This window comes from Hypanus sabinus, chromosome 9 (assembly GCF_030144855.1).
Source record: "Hypanus sabinus isolate sHypSab1 chromosome 9, sHypSab1.hap1, whole genome shotgun sequence".
Taxonomy (NCBI): Eukaryota; Metazoa; Chordata; class Chondrichthyes; order Myliobatiformes; family Dasyatidae; genus Hypanus; species Hypanus sabinus.
The window spans coordinates 136,602,138-136,622,458 of NC_082714.1; the positions used below are offsets into that span (position 1 = coordinate 136,602,138).

Sequence of the window (20,321 nt, forward strand, 5' to 3'; positions counted from 1 at the left end):
GTTAAGTATTTGCACTGTATCACAGCACCACAATTTCATGGCCTCTGATTTTTTTTCTCTCTCTCTCCTTACTTGTCCTTGTTTGCTGAACATCGAGGCATATCCTGGTATACTGCAGCAACAACACTTTCTACATCCAAGAGAAAGGATTTTGCAGGGAGGCATCTCTGAATGCCGACAGGATGATTTAACCATGGACTCACTACTGTTATGCCCCCTTTTATAGGCAGACTTTTAATAGAGGTCACTTAACAGCGATTGGAATCAGGGACAAAGGCTACTTACTCTTTATCCTTCCAATATGCAGAGGACAGCTCCCAGAGCCAGCCTACCCAAGATCATTGCACAGCAGTGCTGGTAACTAGACCTTATCTACAAAGCACCATGCACTGTGTTTAGTCAGTAAGTCATCCTGTAACCCATCAACTGGATACATTATAGATAAATAAGAAACCACTTCAATTCAAGTTCTCTTCATTTTTTACAAATGTAAAATGCGAAAATGCCAAAATAATCAACTGCTGTTTTTTCAATGTTTTGTGTTATTAAACTATACTTGGTTGAATAATTCAGAGAAATGTTTCAATGTGTTTAATAGCTCTGGCTTCAAAGCTAGCACAGCTGCAGAGTCTGTGTAATTTTCTCAGTGTGTGATCAGCTATTTTATGCATACGGTACGGCACTTTTTATGCTCAATGTGGTGGAATAACAATGCACACTGCATTGAAAATTAAATTCATGTACATAGAATAATCAAGTAATTGTCATCCATGCTACCGCCTGCCACTTACCTTTGCTATAAAGATTCTTCCTGATGGAATCCAAAGATTTGTTTGGCTTGTCCTCAATCTGGATATGCCTCATTTGTTCCACTGATATCCTGGACTCTCTGCTTAGATCTTCTCTTTTCATCTTCACCTGCTCAGCTTTCAAGGCAATGGCCTGCTCAAGGAGCCCAAGATTTCCTTTTGTCATCATGTCATACATTTCAGACTCTTCGGTTATCGCAGGCTTTGGGTGTAAACTTTTGCTCTCATCAGTGCACTCCTCCACACTGTCCTCTGCATATGCTGAGCTTTCTGACTTTGGTTGTCCTTCACAATGAATTTCATGTTCTGTCTCTTGTGCTACCTGCATGACTACTTCAGCACTGTCCTTGCATTGCACGTCTGTGGTCTTGTTCTCCTCTACATCCTGTTTGTCAGCTACATCAAACTGTTGATGGAAAACAATTGTCTGCTCACTACAGTGAGTGGAATCAGTGGAGTCCTTTAGTTCTTTACTTTCTTCTTCATTTGCTTCATCAGCAGATGGAAGCATATCTTTGCCAGCGTGCTCTTCAGATGAGTCATGATCCTGGTCAATTTCCTTTTCACATTCAGAATCTTCAGTTACAGGCTCACTTTCAATAATTTCTTTCCCAGAATCACTTTCTTCTTCAGTTGCTTCCTGATGCATGCTTTCTTTCATATAAATGCAGTTCTCATTAGGTTGCGGCTCACTGTTACTTGGCTTTTTATCTGGGAGTGAGGGAATGGCAGTATCGTCTACTATTTTGCCAAGATTTAGAAGTGATTTGGCAACTAATTCCTGATAGCTAATAAAATCGTCCTTTCGAGTGCTGACATTCTTGGCTCCATCCTCCCAGTAAGGTCTATCATCTAGCCCTTTATGCCTTACCTCTGCAATAAAACATTTGTAAGTTAAATATTCCTTACAATTGTGTACATTCAAAAGATTTAAACTTCTATCAGTAAATGTATTATTATTTTGATGATTGCAAACAATGTTGTTCATGGGAAACCCTGTAAATGCACTTTAATAATTAGACAAGTGCAAAACTTGTGAGCACATGATAGATCCTGAAGTGAAATGGACAGAACTTGGTGACTTCACTTTACAAGAGTTTTACTACACATTACAATTTCATCATCTTTTACAGATGCAATATGAACACAAAACAGTTATTATTCTAAAAGATCTCCTAGTGCCTTGATCAGGAGTCGCCTGACTCGAGGTGTACGGATACTCTAGATTTATTTTAAAGGAAGTTTGTTCAGTTTTGCTAGCCCCCTTTAAGTTGTTGCTAAATTAATCCACAGGAGGAGAGGGCTAGCTAAACCATTTCACACAATTGTAGCTGCTTTTACTTTAGGGAAATCCAGTAAAGTCATTTTATATTTGGGTTATGACAAATGCCATCAAACAGATAAATGTATTGCCAGGTTTCATGGCATTTATCAATATGAACAGAGAGCTGTTTCTTTTGTTATAATATCCATTCAAAATGAATTGCAACATGGCTGTAAAATTGTTGATTTTTACTGCACCTGGTACTAATTCTGCTCTTTCAGTTTCTTCCAAATTTCTTTCTTCTTCATCATCGTCTATTTCTTCTTCAACTTCAAGTGCTTCTTCTGATTCATCCATAATTGATTCCTCTTTTATCTCTAAATCATCAACACCATCACTGTCTCCATTATAACCTTCATCCAAGGCAAGTTTCAAAGGATGGGATTTCCTCTTGGTCAGAGGTTGATCGGAATCAGTGTCCTGAATTTTCCTTTTCTTGGCCAAAGGGCAGCCTTGTGAACTTTTGATAAAAGAACAATTCGATGGTTACTTGAAAAGCATCTTCTGTTTTTACAGCATGAAATATTGGATCTATATACCGATTTACTTTAGGTTGCTTCACAAACTTCAATGTATTTATGAAAGTTATTCTGGCCTTGAAATTAGACAACCAGGTATTAAACACAAAATAAACTACATTTCTATCTTAGTTAACATATTTGAAACATACTTGCATCAGGTAAAGCAGTGACTTACAAGGGATAGTCCACATGGCTGGGTGAGGAGGTGATGCTGACGATTAAAGAGGGCGGGGTAATAGATGTAATATAGAAGGACAAGGTCCTCATAGCAGGTTGACCTAGAAGAGTGAGGGGCATCTTGATTTGGCAGACTGGATTCAAAACTGGATTGGCCATGGAAGAGACAGGATAGTGGTGGAGGGGTGATATTCTGATGGGGCTCTGTGACCAGTTGTGTTCTATAAGGAAAATTGCTACTATTTGTAATATATCAGTGATCTGGATGAAAATACATGTATAGGTGGGGTAATTCATACATATGGAGACAACACACCCACCCTCTTACTCTGACTTCACATCTCTTTTTTCCCAGGCCTGATAATGGGTCTCAGTGCAAAGCATCAGCTGTTCACACTTTTCCATAGATGCTGCCTGACCTGCTAAGTTCCTCCAGAATTTTGTGTGTGGTGCTTGGATTTTCAGTATCTGCAGATTTTCTGGTGTTTGTGACACCAACAGTTGGTGGAGTATTGGAATAATGAGGAAGGTTGTCAAAGGATATGGACTCATTGGAAATACAGGCAGAGAAATGGCAGACAGATAACTGTGAGGTGTGGTACTTTGGGAGGTAAAATGCAAGAGGAAACTATGCAGAAAGTGTCAGAATCCTCAGAGATCTGACGTACAGATGGAGGTTGGGGTGCATATTCATTGCTTCCTGAAAGTGGCAACACAAGGGATAGGGTGGCAAAGAAAGCAGATGTATGGCAAACTTGACTTCTTTGGTTGGGGAGTCAAGTGTAAAAGTTAGGAAGTCAAGCTGAGTTGAATAAATCTTTGATTAGGCCATGTTGTGAAGTACGGTGTGTAGCTCTGGTTGCCGTATTACAGGAAGGATGTTGAGGATGTTGAATGTGCAGGTTCACCAGGATATTGTCAGCATTAGCCATAAGGAGAGACTGGACACACATCAAAGAAGTATATAAAATAACTGAGAGGCACAGATAGGGTAGATACTCACTCCCAAGGTGGAAATGTCAAATACAAGGTGGCATAGGTTTACGATGAGAGCGAGAGAAGTTAGGAAATTTATGAGGCAACTTTTTTTTTTACAGTGTTGTTATAGGTGCCTGAAACGTGTTGCCAGGGTAAGTGATGAAAGCCAATGCAATAGTTACATGAATAAGCAGGGATTGAAGGTACATGGGATTAGTTTGGATTGGCATCATGGGCTGAAGGCCCTGTTCCATACGATACTTGTTCTATGAACATGCTTGGGACATTTCGCTCCTGTAGCCTATTCACCTATTCATTGCTGAACTGCAAACTACTTCTGAAGACCTGGCTTTGTTTTGTATGCTTTGATTATTAAAATAATTAATTCTCAAGATACACTTCCAATGCTATTATTTTTAAGTTCATAAGACTGGGAAGGTTTACCTTCTGTGCCGTGCGTATTTTCCACTGGCGTGTCCTGAGCCATTGCATCCTGGAGTTGGGCAGCTGAATGATAAAATTATTATAATGTTAAGAAAGCACAAAGCAGCACACTGTCAATTTTTTCATTTTAATTTTCTTAACAGGAGTAGTGATGTTTCAGCAAATAATTTTAAAGAACAAGATACATACAAATAAGATAGCACAGATAATTTCATATGCTTTAAAATTCTGTTGTAGCACAATGCTGAACAACAGTTCAGAATTCCAACACCACGTTAATAGAAGCATACATTTATTTATTATAAAAAGGATTCACAGCTCATATTATCACACTGTCTAGGCAAAATTAATTTTTAAATAAATACTATGGACAGAGAAAATGTCATTCCCAAAAACCCAGAAATTGGATATAAATGCAATTGATAAAACTGAATATTCATTAATATAAGAACAAATCTCAATTTTTAAGCTCAATTTTTCCATCTTCTTAGGATCCTGATGTAAAGCATAATTTTTGATGCCATGTACAGTAGTTCCAAGTAAATCTAAAGTTTTGAATTAGTGCTTATATGCTTTGCAGTGTTAGGAAATATATTTACATGATTTTATTGCAACAGCATTTCATAATATTGTACTTTACAAAGCCAATTGTTCAAAGCCTACTAATTAATTTTTAACTGGAGTGATCCCTACATTTTTTTCTAAAGAGGTCACATTAAACTTTATAAATTAAAATGTGCATTCTTTGGCTTTCTCCTTCATGCTTAACTTTTTTAGATGAAGAATTATGCTAACAATTTGACTTCGTCTGATCTAAAATCACTAAATAAAAACTTATAAAAATATTATCAGAGAATTTGGACTTTTATTGTTTCCAGGCTTCTCCGTCCAGTAATGATAGGGATGGGTTTTAAATTTTCAGGCTGATCTTCCTTGGGACAGTGCTAGTAAATGAGCTAATCCATTTTGAGGGCTAAGCCTGATAACTACTCTACTCAGGCATTACAAATATGCACCCAATGTGATTCTCAGGTTCTGGAGTATGCAATACTGATGACCCAAATGCCAACTCAGCCAACTGCATATTGGACTCTGGAATGGGAGAAATGCAAGGAATGGAGTGCTGGTTAAGAATCACAGGAAATGGTGGGAAAGCAAGGGAAGGTGATAAAGCCCATTGTAGTTGTAGTCTGCATTATCTGCATGAACCCGTGAACACTGGGGAACATGTCTATGAGATTATATGCATTATTATTGATGTGTTTTGCTTGATAGGGTTAAGCAGAGTCTACTCCACGTCTAGTCAGAAGATAATGTTACTTGCACAGAAATTCAACTGCATAATATTGAAAACTTACTGAAAACTTTTCAGTTTTCACAGTCCATTTCATGTCATGTCAAAAGCTTTACTGACACTTCCTGTCACGTCATCTTTGTGATCTAGCCACAAAGTCAATTCCCATTCACAAGAACTTGATCATATCTATCATTAGACTTTCATGGAATGACGTAGTCAGAGTCTTGGTGAATAGATAAATATTTACCTGTACTCTGGAGCGCCTCTTGTCTAAATCACCTTACCTCAACCCACATCCAAATGGCTACATTGACATTTCCAGAGGTAACAGGTTTATAAGAAATTAAGTTGAAGCCAAACTGAATATTCAGAACACATCATACCTTATATCCTGTCCCACAGGCTCCACAGGTACTGGAATCAGAAAAGAAACTTAGTTTTAACATTTTTATGAGCTAATGAACCATTACTTGTTTAATGTCATATAATCATCATTTAAATCTAATCATGAAATAACATTTCAAACTGAACAGTAACATTGAAATGGTTGGATATTTCATTAGAAGCAGGGTGAAAATTGCACTATCAGTACAGATACAAGAGCCGGCTTTATAAGTGTAGATGTACTAATTAAAAAATACCTACATTGTTTAATGAACTTGCAATAATAAAATTAGCATTAAAATTATTGTAAACCTCCATCACTAGAAGTGATTACAAAAACATAAAAGGAAATAAAAGATAGTTACACATACTTCTGATTCCCTTTGAGCGAGTACGCAGCCTCTTTTCATCAACATCTTGGTTCATCTATAACACCAAATTTTAGTTAATGGACTCAAGGTTTACTTTTCCCTCAAACATGTGCAAATTATGCTATAAAAAGTCATGTTGGTTTTTGAAGGCATGCATGAGAAATTCCTACGGTTTTATTATAAATTATTATGGTGTAAATCCTTATGATACTCAAACAAAATGTTTCCCTTCATTAATTTAATGGAAGTACTAACTTGTTTATCTTAATCTATTAGCTAAAATAGCAGAATAAGTAAATTGCTGCCAAAATTGGCTACATCAATTTGCATTTCTACAGCACTCCTAATGTAAAAACAAATCTCAAGAAGATTCATTGTAGTGTGACAAAATAGATGTTAAGTCAATATAAGAGATAAGAGAAGGATGTGGTCAAAGAAGTGGATTTTAATGGGTGTTAGAAGGACAGTGAGATGAGGAAGTAGAGGAATTCAGAGAGGAAATTCCAGAACTGACACCCAAATGGCTATAATTAAGACTATCAAAATATCAAGCATTTTAATGATAACATTGTTGATAATTATTGCTGGGCTATACTTTGCAAAGTAACTCAGATATAATTAAGATTAGTTAATATTTAATATTAAGGCCAGAAAAGTGCCATGCTGTGTTATTACATCAGCAATAAAAGAAATGCAATTAGTTTCTATTTTTAGTGTAAATTCCCATTGGTAGAATGGTTTGCACTTACTGCAGTGGAGCAGGTGTGGGATAAACTGCAATTCTATTTATTAGGCTTTCAAAATACAGCACTTCAGCATTCTGATGATCTCAGAGGGTTTTTTCACAATAGACATATTATTTTTCATTACAGAGACATAAGTTCAGCTAAATGACTTTTTAACATTTTATTCGCATATATATGGAATCTGGCAGCAAGGCAAATTATATATGCTATGACTCCTCAATTGCTGTTTTCAGCAAATAAACTGTTAAATTGATGCCACGTAAAATACACAGACCTACTAAATTTAAATATTTGTTGGTATGCCAAGAACAAATAATATAGTATACATACCCTGAATTTTAATAGAAAAAGGCTGAGAAATTCTGAGAAGGATGGTTTATAATAAATGGTTTACATTAAAGCACACCAAATCATGTATGTTTGTGTACAATATGGACATAGCATTATGGACTTCATGAATGTAGATAGTCAATGACCTTATAAAAATTTGATATATTGTCAGATGTAGTCTATTGTTTCAATGCTATGTCATTCCTTTAAAGTTGTCTTACATATCAACTTTGTAAATTTAACAATAATCAATTAAGGTTCCTTCTGTGAGTGGCTGAAAAAGATAAAATCAGCAAATAATTGTGGGAAATAACACCTTAAAGTAAGACAACAGGATCTTGAATGCAAACTTCTATATTTATCAGCATGCAATACTTGGAATATTTTAAATGCAAATAAAGAAAAATCTTCCAGATCTAACAGTGCTATGCAATCAGGTTGTTGTTCTGAACACAACTCTATAATATATGTGTGAAGCAGATTGTTGAGTACATTATAAGCAATGTGCATGGTGCATTTATCACATTTATAGTGTTTACATGTCAATTTACATGAGCTGCAACCAGGAACATTGCAGGATTCCATCACTATTTTCAATATTACCTCAGCAAATATGAGAAAGAGAAAAGCCTTTTGTCACCTTGGTGTGTTTGCTGTGCAGGCTACTGGGTGTTTCACAAGTGCTGAGCTTCTCAGTACTGCCGTTAGTCCAAGTCTGATTCAGCAGCTCACCTCTAAATTCATTTTCTGTGATTTAAGATAAAACAAGATTATTCTCTTTTTTATGGGAAAGAATCACTCTGTGACTACTCAAAAGACAATTTATAGTCAACTTGAACACATTCTGAAAATTTGCCAAGCTTCGTGAGAGAAAAATGCCTCGTGTATGGTGAGTAACATGCAAACTAGCTATTTGGCCATCAGTGGCACAGCTGCTACCCTGCGAATCCTGCATAATATTAATGAGATCACTCATCTCTTTTTAATTATTCTTCCAGCTCATTGTACAAATGATTGAAATAGCATTTTAAATCTATATCTAGCAATAACATTTACTAGTAACTTATTCACATCATTTGACTGTTGCACAACTTAATTCAACACCCTACGTTTTCTAATTCCATCTTCCAACGAATAATGCTATTACATGTTAAACCAAATGTTATTAAAAAAAGCACTGCATTTGAATGACTAGGACTGAGGAATTTCAAGATAAAGATTGCCCCACATAAAACAATGTAAGAATTAAGAACAAGAATAGATTACCTAGCTCTTTGAGCTTGCCCTGACATTTAGTAAGATTGGGACTCAGTCGAAAACTAAAAATAACTGCAGGAAATCTGAAACAAAACAAAAAGATAGAAACACTCAACAGTTCAGGCAGCATCTGTGGGAAGAGTGTGATGAAGCATATTCAACTTGAAACATTAACATTTTCCTTTCCACATATGCTATATGTCTTGTGGAGTGTTTCCAGCGACTTTTTTGTCTCATGACTGATCTTCAATCTCAGCTGTTTTCCTGCATTATCCCTTTATTCCTTGATTTCATTAAATCCAGAAGTTTATCAGCCTTTTTAAAGTGAACTCAGTGACTGAGTTTCAATGTCCACCAGGATATGGAATTCCAAAGATTTACCACACTCAGAATGATGAAATGATTTGAATGACTTGCCCTCTAAGAATGTACCCCTTGGCCAGATTCCTCAATCTCAGAAACATGCTCCATCCTCTGTCTAGAACTAAAAGTGCTTTTAAAGAGTAAATCAGATCACAGTAAATCCCTTTAAACCTAGGCCTATTCAACTCAATTCTCTTCATATGGCAAACCTGTCAACACAAGAACTAGACAGGGATTCTTCAGTGTATTCATTGTCCCACAAGTATACACTTTTTAGTTAAGGAAAGCAAAATTATGCACAATATTCTAGTTGCAGCTTCATCAATGCATTTTACAATTGAGAGAAGGCCTCTTCTATTTAGATAAGGCCACAGGGCCCATCAGTTCAACCTCACTGCCAGAGGGGCAACCCATTTAGTCCAATTTCTTTTTTACTGTCTTTAATCCCTTCAATTTATTCTTTTCTCACACATGCTCATTAACTATCCTTTGATGCTTTTTACGAGTAACTTATTGTAGTTAATTAACATACCGGAACATCTTCAGCGTGGGTATTCAAAACTAGAGTATCCTGAGGAAACTTGGGTGGTTACCATGAAAATGAGTAAGCTTCACAAAGGCAGCACTCTAAGTCAGGATTGAATCTTGGTTCCTGGAGATGTGAAGCAGTGTGTGAAGCAAAAAAACAGCTTCCTGGTTACTTGTTGCTTCTGCAGGTACACTAGGCCCCCTTTGAGTATCAACTTGGACCAAAATATCACCAATTGAAGTACACTGTTTTGTGCACTGAGATGGAAGATCTCACATTCTATCACACTGTGTTCACTCTATCATGTTATCTCTTTAAACCTCTCTACATCCTTTTACCTATTGGTAATTCCACCCTAGTTTTGGATCATCTGTAAAGCTGGGCTCATCCCATTTGGATCCCTTAAATAAATGTTGACATAGATTCTGAAGAGCGAGGACCAGCCTCCAAAGTGAGAAAGAGCTGTTTATTCCCACATTTTGCATTGTATCTTTTAATCAATTCTCAATCCTTGCCAGTATATTATTGCCAATTCCATGTGCTCCAATGTTATTATCTATCTTCCATGTAGATACTTTCCAAAAGGCTTCTGAAAATCTAAATTCAACAACACCAAATGGTGACACAAAATCTATTCTTACCATCATAACCTCAAAGAAAAGCTCCTGTAGTTTAGTCAAAGATGACTTCCCTTGCATTAATCCTGTGTCTCTGCTCGGTCCTTTCATTCTATTCTAGATAACTACATTCTTCAATGAGGTCATAGACATATAACTTTGTAAAAACTGGTGGTCTATTTGCAGTGATGGATGTTTTAAAAACAGTAATTACACGTGACATTTAACTTTGGATGGTTCAACGTTTCAGAAATACAGAAATCCACCAACAAGCCAGAAATGTATGCTGCAAAGAACTTTTTAGTTACATTTTCTGTTTGCCAACAATGAAGTAAACAGTCCCCATACAGCCGAGCAAATATCCTAATCTGAATCAAGAATGCTTAGATGCATGAAACATTTAAATCATTCAATTACATGCATGGAATTTAGCAGGCTAAAATCAAGCAATTTAACAGTATAGATTAACTAACATTAACCCTTCTGCTAGAGCAATTAAAGAATTGCTATAGGAATATATGGATAAAAATAGGAAGAATCTCATTCCTCATTGATCATCTCCACAAAATCCTTGTCACTATTTTCACCACTCCTATTGAACAAGTATTTCTCAATCAATTGTTACTTTTCCATAAGCTAACTGAATATATACAGGTAGAGCTTCCAAAAGCTGCCACACCAGGTCCAAGAGTTTTCACTATGTTTGCACAACAGTGAAAAAATCTGGGTGCCACATATTTCAATATCCTATATTTCCAAGTTCAAGGCTAAATGCCATATGATGGAACTTTAGAATGCACACTGACTGGTTGTTGTTCTTTGTCCATTTATGTAAACAGTAGTTCTTTTGTAAATTTTATTGTAATTATTTTTTCCTTGCAAATGCCAGAAAAAAAATCCTAAGGTAGTGTATGGTAACATGTATTTACATATTTTGATAATAAATTTATTTCAAACTTTTAACACAAGCAAAAAGGCACTTGCAACTATGTGTACATGTCCTCCCTAAGGCATTCAATGACAAGACCATCAAAGTTAGATTCATCCTTGTTCTCAGCTCCATGATTTTATTTTATTCTGGAATTTCCAGGTGGTTAGATATAAACTCAACAACAGCTCCCATTTAGTAGCACGTTTAACTGTCAAGTGACTTCAGAAGAGTGCTAACAAATAAAAAAATGAAGCTGTGACACACAATGAGGCATTAGGGCAGTTAAACAGAAGCTTGGTGAAAGAGACTGGTCTTACAGAGAATGGTTAGGGATGGAAGTAGTTAGGAGAGAGATTTTAGAAGCTTTAATTTCACACTCAAGACTTTGAGTCAATAAAAAGAATTGCTTGGGCATGTTTTATATGCTACAAGCCTAACATGACTTGAAAATCAAAATGTTCCGCACCATTACCTACACCTAACAGGCTCCGTTTTTAGTGTTCTTAATGAGCAAACTCGATTAAGCAGACATGAACAGATTTTTCAGATGGAAGGAAGGAACCCTAAACTTTCTTGTTAACTTGTTATTTACACATACACAAGGGGATACAGTGGATTCCTGATAATTGGGACAATTTGGCCCAATTAAGCAGCTGGTTAAAATTTCATAAAAATGATCAAGATATATAAAAAAGAGAAACTACTGTTGAACTGGGTTCCAAGATTGTCAAGCCGAGCAGTGATGGTGGGGACAAGCTCCCACTATATAAAAGTGCTCCTCATGGCATGCAACTCAAATAGCCTCTGACAACCAAGTTGAACTCCTGGCCTTCTTGTGTGGCTTAGCCTCTAAGCCTGGCGGAACTGTTTCTACTGACAGGAGAAGGGGCAAAGGCGGGTCCTGGCACCTTAAAACTGGTGCTTTGGGTAGATGGAGCTTGTCAGCCTGGGAAGGCAGTCCATCTAAGAGAGGGAAAACTCTGATTTCAAACCTCCTCTGCCTTGCGGCCATACCCACTCATGGGAAAGGCTTCTGGAGTAAACCCTGAGGACAAATCCGGAGCTGGAGTCCCTAAGGCAGTCTGATGTTGCCTTCAACCCCATTCTGGCAACTCCTGTGATGTCACTGGTGCTAAGCTGTATTGGCCCTTGTCCTTCCCTTGGCATGGAGAGGGGAGACCTGCTGCTTGGGCAATTGCTGGTCTTCCATACAACTTTGCCCAGGTCTGTGCCCTGGAGAGACTTTCCAGGTACAGAGCCATGGTCTCGTGAGACTAATAGATCCCATCACACTGTTGAACTGAGTAACAAATTATCTACTTAAATGAAATACAGAACAAATTAAAACACTACCAATACTACTACAGTATTATAAAACTGTTTAAATTCTAATAGTTATTGACAGAATAATTCATACAGTGTACACTGCTGTGTTCTTTTCATTGACTGTAAATGAACAAAATCATTACAGATACCTAGTGCAGATAATGGACAGCCTTCATACACTGCTTTTGACAATTTCATCCTCTGACTCTTCATATTCATTGTAAAATACAAAATGATTGTTGATGTCTTCAAATTCTGGAGGCAATTCTGGGCCCCTCATCTAAGAAACGATGTTCTTACATTGGAGAGGGTTCAAAGGAGGTTCACAAAAATGATTCTGGGATTGAAAGGCTTATCATATGAAGAGTGTTTCATGGCTCTGGGCCTCTACTCATTGGAAATCATAAGAATAAGGGGGATCTCAATGAAACCTATTGAATAATGAAAGGCAAAAATTGAGTAGATTTGGAGAGGATGATTCTCATGGTGAGAGAATCTAGGACCAGAGGACACAGACTCAGAATAGAGGAGTGTCCAGTTAGAACAGAGAGGAGGAGAAATTTCTTCAGCTAGAGAGTGGTGAATTTGTGAAATTCATTGCCACAGCCAACTGTGGAGGCTGTCACTGGGTATTTTTAAGGCAGAGGCTGATAGATTTTCGATTAGTTAGGGCATGAAGGGATACAGGGAGAGGGAGGGAGACTGGGGCTGAATGGGCAAATGGATCAGCCATGATGAATTGGCAGAGCAGACTCGATGGGCCAAATGTCCTAATTCTGCTCCTATATCTTATGGTCTTCATAGTTCCTAACTTGTTGAAGTAGTGAAATTGTTTCATTTTCATTCCTGGTCATTTCTGGCATCTCCAGGCCTGAATGCTTGAAATTGCAGAGAGCAAAATGGTTCTCAATTTTCTTACTGCTTACTTCTTGGTAACTATCAATGACAAAATCATGCACTGGAACACAATGACACTATTTAAAAACTCTTTGCTCTAAGCATGGTGTAGTTTCTTAATGGCCATGCAAGTGCCAGTGACTGCTGCTTGTTAGAAACTGTTCAGCAACAGTCTCTTGTCCTGAATAAGTGACATAGCGTCCCAAATAAGCAGCTGTCTCAATAACCAATGACCCAATTAATTGGAATCCACTGTATTTTAACTCACTTCCTGTAGTAGACCAGAAGTTTAATTGCAATGTTTTTGGCTGCCTACACAAAAATAATAAACAGATTGTTTATGCAGCTATGAAATAAATAATTATTTGATTTCAGCAATACACACAACATGCTGGAGAAACACAGCAGGTCAAGTAGCATCTTCGGTGGGAAATCAACAGTCAACATTAGAACTTAATGTCTATTGCTCAAGATTTCCAGCATCTGGAGAATCTCTATGTGGATCAGAATTATTTTTCTTTCCACATACAAAATATGATCCAATGTTGAAGACAGTCCCACTATTGATATAATTCTGCATTATGTAGTTCATATCGGTAGTCAGGTTTTATTGATTTCACATCAAAAAGTTCTAAATCGTTTATTTTTTGCAATTAGAAATAAGAGAAAAGGGATCATTGTTATTTGATGAATACATACTGGGAACACTGCAATGGAAAAGAACAAACAAGATAAAATCTCCAGCTGACCAATGAATAATTATTTATAGCTTTTGACGGAGACTCTTAAACTCAACAGTAGTACCTGAAACAAAAGCATTGTAGCCCCATCTAGAAGCTACCAGTTTAAGCCTTGACCAAGATCGACATTCATGATAGACTGAGCTAAACAAAATTATTTCCTTCTGGTGACACTTCAAAATAATTACTCAGTAACTATTTTAAAAAGTATTTCTCTTAGTGGAAAATGTGCAATTTGCCAGGTTAACAGTAACTGAGGAACTAAATGAAGCAAAGACTTCCTATGTGTTTTGCATTTCTGCATGCTAGTTTGGTTTTTATTCATTCTGTATGAAGAAAAAAATACCAATAAATTTCATTTTTATTTTGTGCAATTCTTTATCATTTACCATATTTTTACAAACATATCCCCAAACTTTTACATTTATAATCTGGCTCCAATAATTTATAGTGATTTAAAACTTTTCCATTTACAAGGGAATTACACAGGTTCCAGTGAACTTCCTTTTTCAATTTTTTAATGTATGCATGGTTCAATTTATTTTTGATAAAATAAAACAGAATAATGTATACGTTTAAGCATATGTAATTTAACTCTTTCCACTTTCTTAAGCCATTACAATTTCCTTGAAAATTTGAAATAAGTAATTTATTTATAGTGATATTTGTCACAAACTATTAGTATGGATTTGTCAGTCTAAACGTATGACATCTCCCCAAAAGCAATCTGGTCTGTTGCAAATATGAGCATGTATTTGTTTAATGGACTGTGTTCTGTTTATAGTCAGATATTCCTTTTTCTATCCTAACTTTTCCATATGAAATTCTCCTCAAACTTTACTCTCTTTCCTTTCCAGGGTAAAGCACTTATCCAGAAATTACTACTTATGCAGCACATATGGTTAATTTCCTAGGTGCAACAGCAGACTTAACTGCAACCCCATCTGTTCCTTTTCCCAGAAAACAAGAGGAAGGAATAGGATGCAGCTGACATCTTACCTCCTGCACAGATGTACACACCAACAAAAATTAAACAAACTTTGACTCTTTGACTATTTTGTGTCTTCATGTTAACAAACTACTCTATTTCATTCAATTATTATCTTTAGCAACATAATTTACTCCTTGTTTGTAAATAGGATCAAAAAATTGTGGTAGGAGATAAGCCAGTTTTTTTCCACCAAGCCAAAAGCAAATAAAAATGCTTCTCCTTCGCATCCATACAAGCTTCAAAGAGATGGCATGGCGCACTTCATTGTGTTATATTTTATGCATACAAATTTGAAAGCATTAAGCTGTTTTTTTTTAGGATTATGCAGTTGAAAATCGACTTTTCCCTGAGTCAACACCATAACAACTACTTCCAGGTCATTTCATGCCATTCTGGAAATTCAACCAGGCGCTTCCCTCTGTGTGAAGCCATTGTGTAGGAACCAGGACTAAGTTGTACTTGCAGCATTCATCTTTGATCAATTGCAGGACAATTGTTTTAGTGAACTAGCATACATCTTTGACTTGCCTTTGAACACCTTGCTCCCCATCCATAGTACAGTTCTGAATGTTCCCTGAACTCATTGTTGATGAAGCACAGTGTGTCCCTACTCCTGACAACTCTCTCCAGTCCCCTGGCAGTCCTTACCTTCTGATCTCCTGATGGTCCTGATCCCCTTGGGCCCCACCCATCCATCCCATGAAATTTTAAATCTCCATACTCCCGTCCACCAACCATTCTCTTCCTCCTCACTAAGCCACCTCCTTTCACTTTGTTAAATCAATGCCAAGCACTGAATGTTGTGGGGTGTCACCACCTGACTTCGAACTCAAGACTCCGATCATTGGTCAATATTTCCTACTTCTTGCTTCCCAGCCCCTGGTTAACAGCTCACCGTCACACCTATTTAGTACACAAATTTAGATACATTAGTATTTCTTGACTAGTTGTTATATAGGCTTAATAAAGCAATAATATACAGGAAACATGCATTTTGAAATAGAGATTAGTACAAAAATGGTTCCATCCATGAAAACTATCTTTCTGATGGGTAAATAGTTTTCAGATATAGTAGATTTGTTTACATTTTAGGAACTTAAGGATTCAGCCAATTGAACTGAACTGAAGCAGATTTTTTGAGCCTTCAGCTCCAACTAAAAAGAGACACAGTACTACTGTCTCAGTCAAAGTTTACATACTGTACGATGAAACACAAGGTGGTGTCTAAGTTTTTTGCTATGATATAAGTTGAAATACATGAAACAGTGTTTGTTTAAGTTTTGTTTTCTTTATAATTCTTATAATAATGCTCACAGTCATTCTTTTACATCGCAAGCAGTCACCATCAGAAAGTCGGTGCTAACAATCTGGCAGATTATAGATATCTGCAATAAACTACAAACAATTAGTTTTTGCTAGAGAATTTTGGAAATAAGATTTTCCAAAATTGGCTATAAATTCTTGCCATAAATAGTGAATATTAAATTTCAATGCATTTCAGAAGCTGTGGCTCATACATAGTAGCAAAATAGTACAATTAACACTGTTGCCAAGATTTAAGTCAGCTTAAATTGGTTGTTGGTATTGCTCAGCCAAACAGAACAAAAGTAGTCAAACTGCTTTGATGTACTTTCTATGATCAGATTTAATGTATAATCCTAAAATGTGTACAAAATAAAAAAAAACAAACCTTTTTGAAATACAGAATAGGAATAGTCCAGTAGGTTGCCACATTTATCCTTTGTGTAGGGCAACTGTGCTTACATCTATATAAAAGTTATAACGTTCAGCTTATTGAAGTTATAGTATATATAAAGTTTTTTTACTAGCTAACAAACATCCAAATCATTTGATCAAATTCAGAGTAACCAATTGCATACACATTAAAAAATGAATCCTTCGTGACTCTTCTCATGTTATGCATATTTCAATTTCAAATGTGACAAGTGTAGTGAGGTTAAACAAAGGCTTCCTGCTGACTACACTTACAGAAACCATGTGATTCTTCTCTTGCAAATGTAAATGGCTCCTTTATAGTTTGCAGGAGATATACAGTACTACACATGTTTTATGTCTCATCCTGTACTTGAATTTTATTATACAGTTGGTGTTTAATTAATATTTCAGATCAGAACTGAAGGATCTCACCTTCAATATTACTCAAGCAGCTAAATAAAACTTGTACACAAATTTATTTTCTCAAAACTGTATACAATGTGAAGCATTGTTAGGACTTAATCATTATTATAAATGAATCAACCCTTTTGTTATAATAACTAATTTCTACTTATATAAACTTAAAAATATCTAAAATTCCTCAAAGCAAATTCACAAATTAAGAGGATTTAGAGAACAATATCTTTGATTTCAATATAACAAATGCCCAGGCAACTGTGAGTGAATAATGGGCTTTCTCTCTGCTGCAATGATAGGATTTGTTTCTCTAGGTTAAGTACTTTTTTTCACTGATTATTGACCATGCTCTTTGGAAAGCAAGAAGCTGTTTCAAACAGCTGTTCCTTTCTCACAGCTAATTGCTTTTTTTCCAGGTCTTTACTAGCAAGTCACCTGTTCCTGTCACTGTGTAATCAATGATAGAAATCAGCACTTTCCCACAAATCACGCAAACAAATCTGTGCAGCGCAAGTCCTAGAGTACGCCTCCATTAAATTACCTGACGGCACTGTAAACACTTTGCCAAGTGGCTTTGAACTATAACAAAAAACAGCTAATAGATGCCCAGTTTCCAATCTATTTTACATTGGGCAATGGACTATAAATCTCCGTTTTATTAACACCAGTATTTAGCCAGAAATGTGCAACTGTTAGAACAGCAAACTTCATGGAACTTACAATTAAAATAATGGTTGTTCGCGTATTTTATAATTTTGCATTATATATTTGAGAGAATATGTGGCACAGCTTAGAAGATTGAATGAAATGTTATTTAACATTCATGTGAAAGAGTAACTTTAGGCAGCCAAAGAAACATTTCAGTAGGTAAGTAGTAGATGATATTTTAAAAAGAAATACAATAGTTTTTACAATATGGTAGATAACATTTTAAAAAGAAATATGATAATTTTATAATATTGTCAAGTAAAAAATGTGAAATCAGCTAAATTACACTTGGCATAATTACTTCAATACTTTTCTACATCCATGCAAGATTTCAAAGCCATTTGTCTTTGTAAGTATTCCTGTAAAAGCTCAATGTTTTCATGTTGCATTTTTTGTGCAGACCTTGCTTTCCTGCCTAAACTGTACGGAATGAGCTTTCTAAGAGCTGTGGGTCCACAGGGCAGAGAACACAGAGGAGCAAGAAGCAAAAGCAACAATGAAGCGAAAATGTTATCCATTAGTACTCTCACCTTTATTTGAAAAGCTGCCTCATTGTGAGACCAGACATATCAATGTAAAAGTCTTCCACGGAAAGAACATGGAGAAGTCACCCCTGATTCTGTATCTATGTAACTTATCTCTATGCTACGCAGTTTCTGTATCACGAAGAGTCTGATAGTTCAAACAAAACAAACAACCCAGATATCAAAGCAGCACTGCAACCTCCTTTTTACTTGCGAGTGCGTAGAATCAACTTTGTTGAGAGGGTATTTATGAAATAAGTGTGGATTAATTACTCTTCAAAATTATTTGCAGGAAAACACTGCTAACAGAACTAGACAAGGGAAAGGAGGTCTGAAAGATATTTCTAAAGTGATGTAAATTCAACCTGAAGTATCTTCTATTGACAAACAGATCAGCTGTGTCCGTACACAGCTCAGAGAATAGAAGAGATCCAACAATATACTGTTTGTAGCTGTAAATTAAGCTCTCACTAAGCTGTCCCAGTTAAACAATTTGTTTCTCCCAACAAGGCAGGGTAAGCAGTTTCAGTTATATTTATCAGACTTCAACAGAGGCCAGGAACACAAGCTTTGTCTTCCTTTGTCAGTAGAAGAACATTAATATTGACTTACCTTTTCCCCACAGCTATTGTCCACCTCGGTGAAATGACATCACGGAAAGCAATAATGAAATCTACAGCAGGGGTTGGGCCACGGCAGTCCACAACGGAGCATGAGACATGTGGTGGTTGAATTAAATATTTGATACTCCAGTGTGTTGCATAAGCCTGCTAAAGGCTGTGTGTCATTTACTTAATGACCAGTCTCATTAGTTAGATTGCAGAGAAGGCTTGATGCATTTTCTGTGTAAATACACTACCCATAAACCCTTGGGGTTGCAATATATCTGTTTACTCTATGAGGAGAAATGAATTTACTGTATACCACCTAATAGGTGGTCCTTGAAATTTAAACACCTCAAAACTATAGTTTCAAATATCCTGAAACCATTGAGTTTTAATAAAGGACATACCACTCTGCTGGTTAATACTTCCAACCTGATTAAAATTTAGACCGCAAGGTTACTTATTTGGATTTATGATTTAAACTAAAAGATTGTTAATGTCACACTATCAACCTACCTCCTCTAACCATACTTGTGGTAGAGTCCTAGGATTCCTATTTGAAACACTGTAAGCGGCCCAGGATATGACAGATGCCCTAGGTTATCAAAGCTACTTCCTTTGTTGGCTTCAAACCTTATTAGAGGCAAAGGACAGCAGCCATTCATTAAGATCATTTGAGATTTGCATTCAAATGCCATTTTCTATCTCACTTTACAGGTTGTGCATATATTAAGCTTCAGCAAGCCAATCTCCTCTTGCCAAAATTCTATTAAATTTTTATCTCTAAGCACCAGGCAGTATTATACATTGCACTTCTTTTGTTATGCATTATAGCTGAAATCAATCAGCAATGTCTGGTGTGGATCAGCTGTATCATGCCATTTTTAAAAAGAATAACAAAGAAACAAACAACCTAGCAAAGACCACAGTACTATATGCGCAGAAGCAAGCCTCAACTAAAAGGACGCATCTAGAAGCATTAGAACTTTGCTTTCCTATAGCATACTTTTAACTTATATTAATAAAAATGATCGCACAATTGAACAACAATTGTTGAAATGAGAGCAGAGAAAGACAATGTACAATTCTAGACTAAATCACATTTGGGAAAGAATTTGCAGTGAGTCATGAATTCAGGTGAAAATAATTACAGCACAATCATTCCATTCTGTGAATGTCTCTACTCAAGCAGAAATTTAGCTCTGATTGTGTAAAATTTATTTGTAAAGTATCAGTAAAACTAAAAGAAAATTTCTCCACAACAACACCTTGGACAGCTCCCCGTCTGTGTACTGTCAGCTGAGTACAGGACAAAGACA

At 36.3% G+C, this 20,321-nt stretch overlaps 2 protein-coding genes across 2 annotated transcripts in view; both read right to left on the reverse strand.

Moving 5' to 3' along the window:
- Positions 1 to 1,001, reverse strand: part of LOC132398927 (myelin transcription factor 1-like) — a 44,392-nt gene extending 43,391 nt beyond the window's left edge. The window contains exon 1 of the mRNA XM_059978764.1: positions 792 to 1,001. Coding sequence (XP_059834747.1) covers positions 792 to 987 — 196 coding nt within the window. The 5' untranslated portion in view covers positions 988 to 1,001. The remainder of the gene's footprint in view (positions 1 to 791) is intronic.
- The window catches only part of LOC132400121 (myelin transcription factor 1-like protein), an 85,191-nt gene continuing 65,871 nt past the window's right edge, over positions 1,002 to 20,321 (reverse strand). The window contains exons 2-9 of the mRNA XM_059981196.1: positions 8,022 to 8,128; positions 6,306 to 6,360; positions 5,934 to 5,964; positions 4,254 to 4,316; positions 2,331 to 2,593; positions 1,503 to 1,682; positions 1,192 to 1,385; positions 1,002 to 1,094 (exon numbers count right to left, since the gene is read on the reverse strand). Of these exons, the coding sequence (XP_059837179.1) occupies positions 1,002 to 1,094; positions 1,192 to 1,385; positions 1,503 to 1,682; positions 2,331 to 2,593; positions 4,254 to 4,316; positions 5,934 to 5,964; positions 6,306 to 6,360 (879 nt within the window). The 5' untranslated portion in view covers positions 8,022 to 8,128. The remainder of the gene's footprint in view (positions 1,095 to 1,191; positions 1,386 to 1,502; positions 1,683 to 2,330; positions 2,594 to 4,253; positions 4,317 to 5,933; positions 5,965 to 6,305; positions 6,361 to 8,021; positions 8,129 to 20,321) is intronic.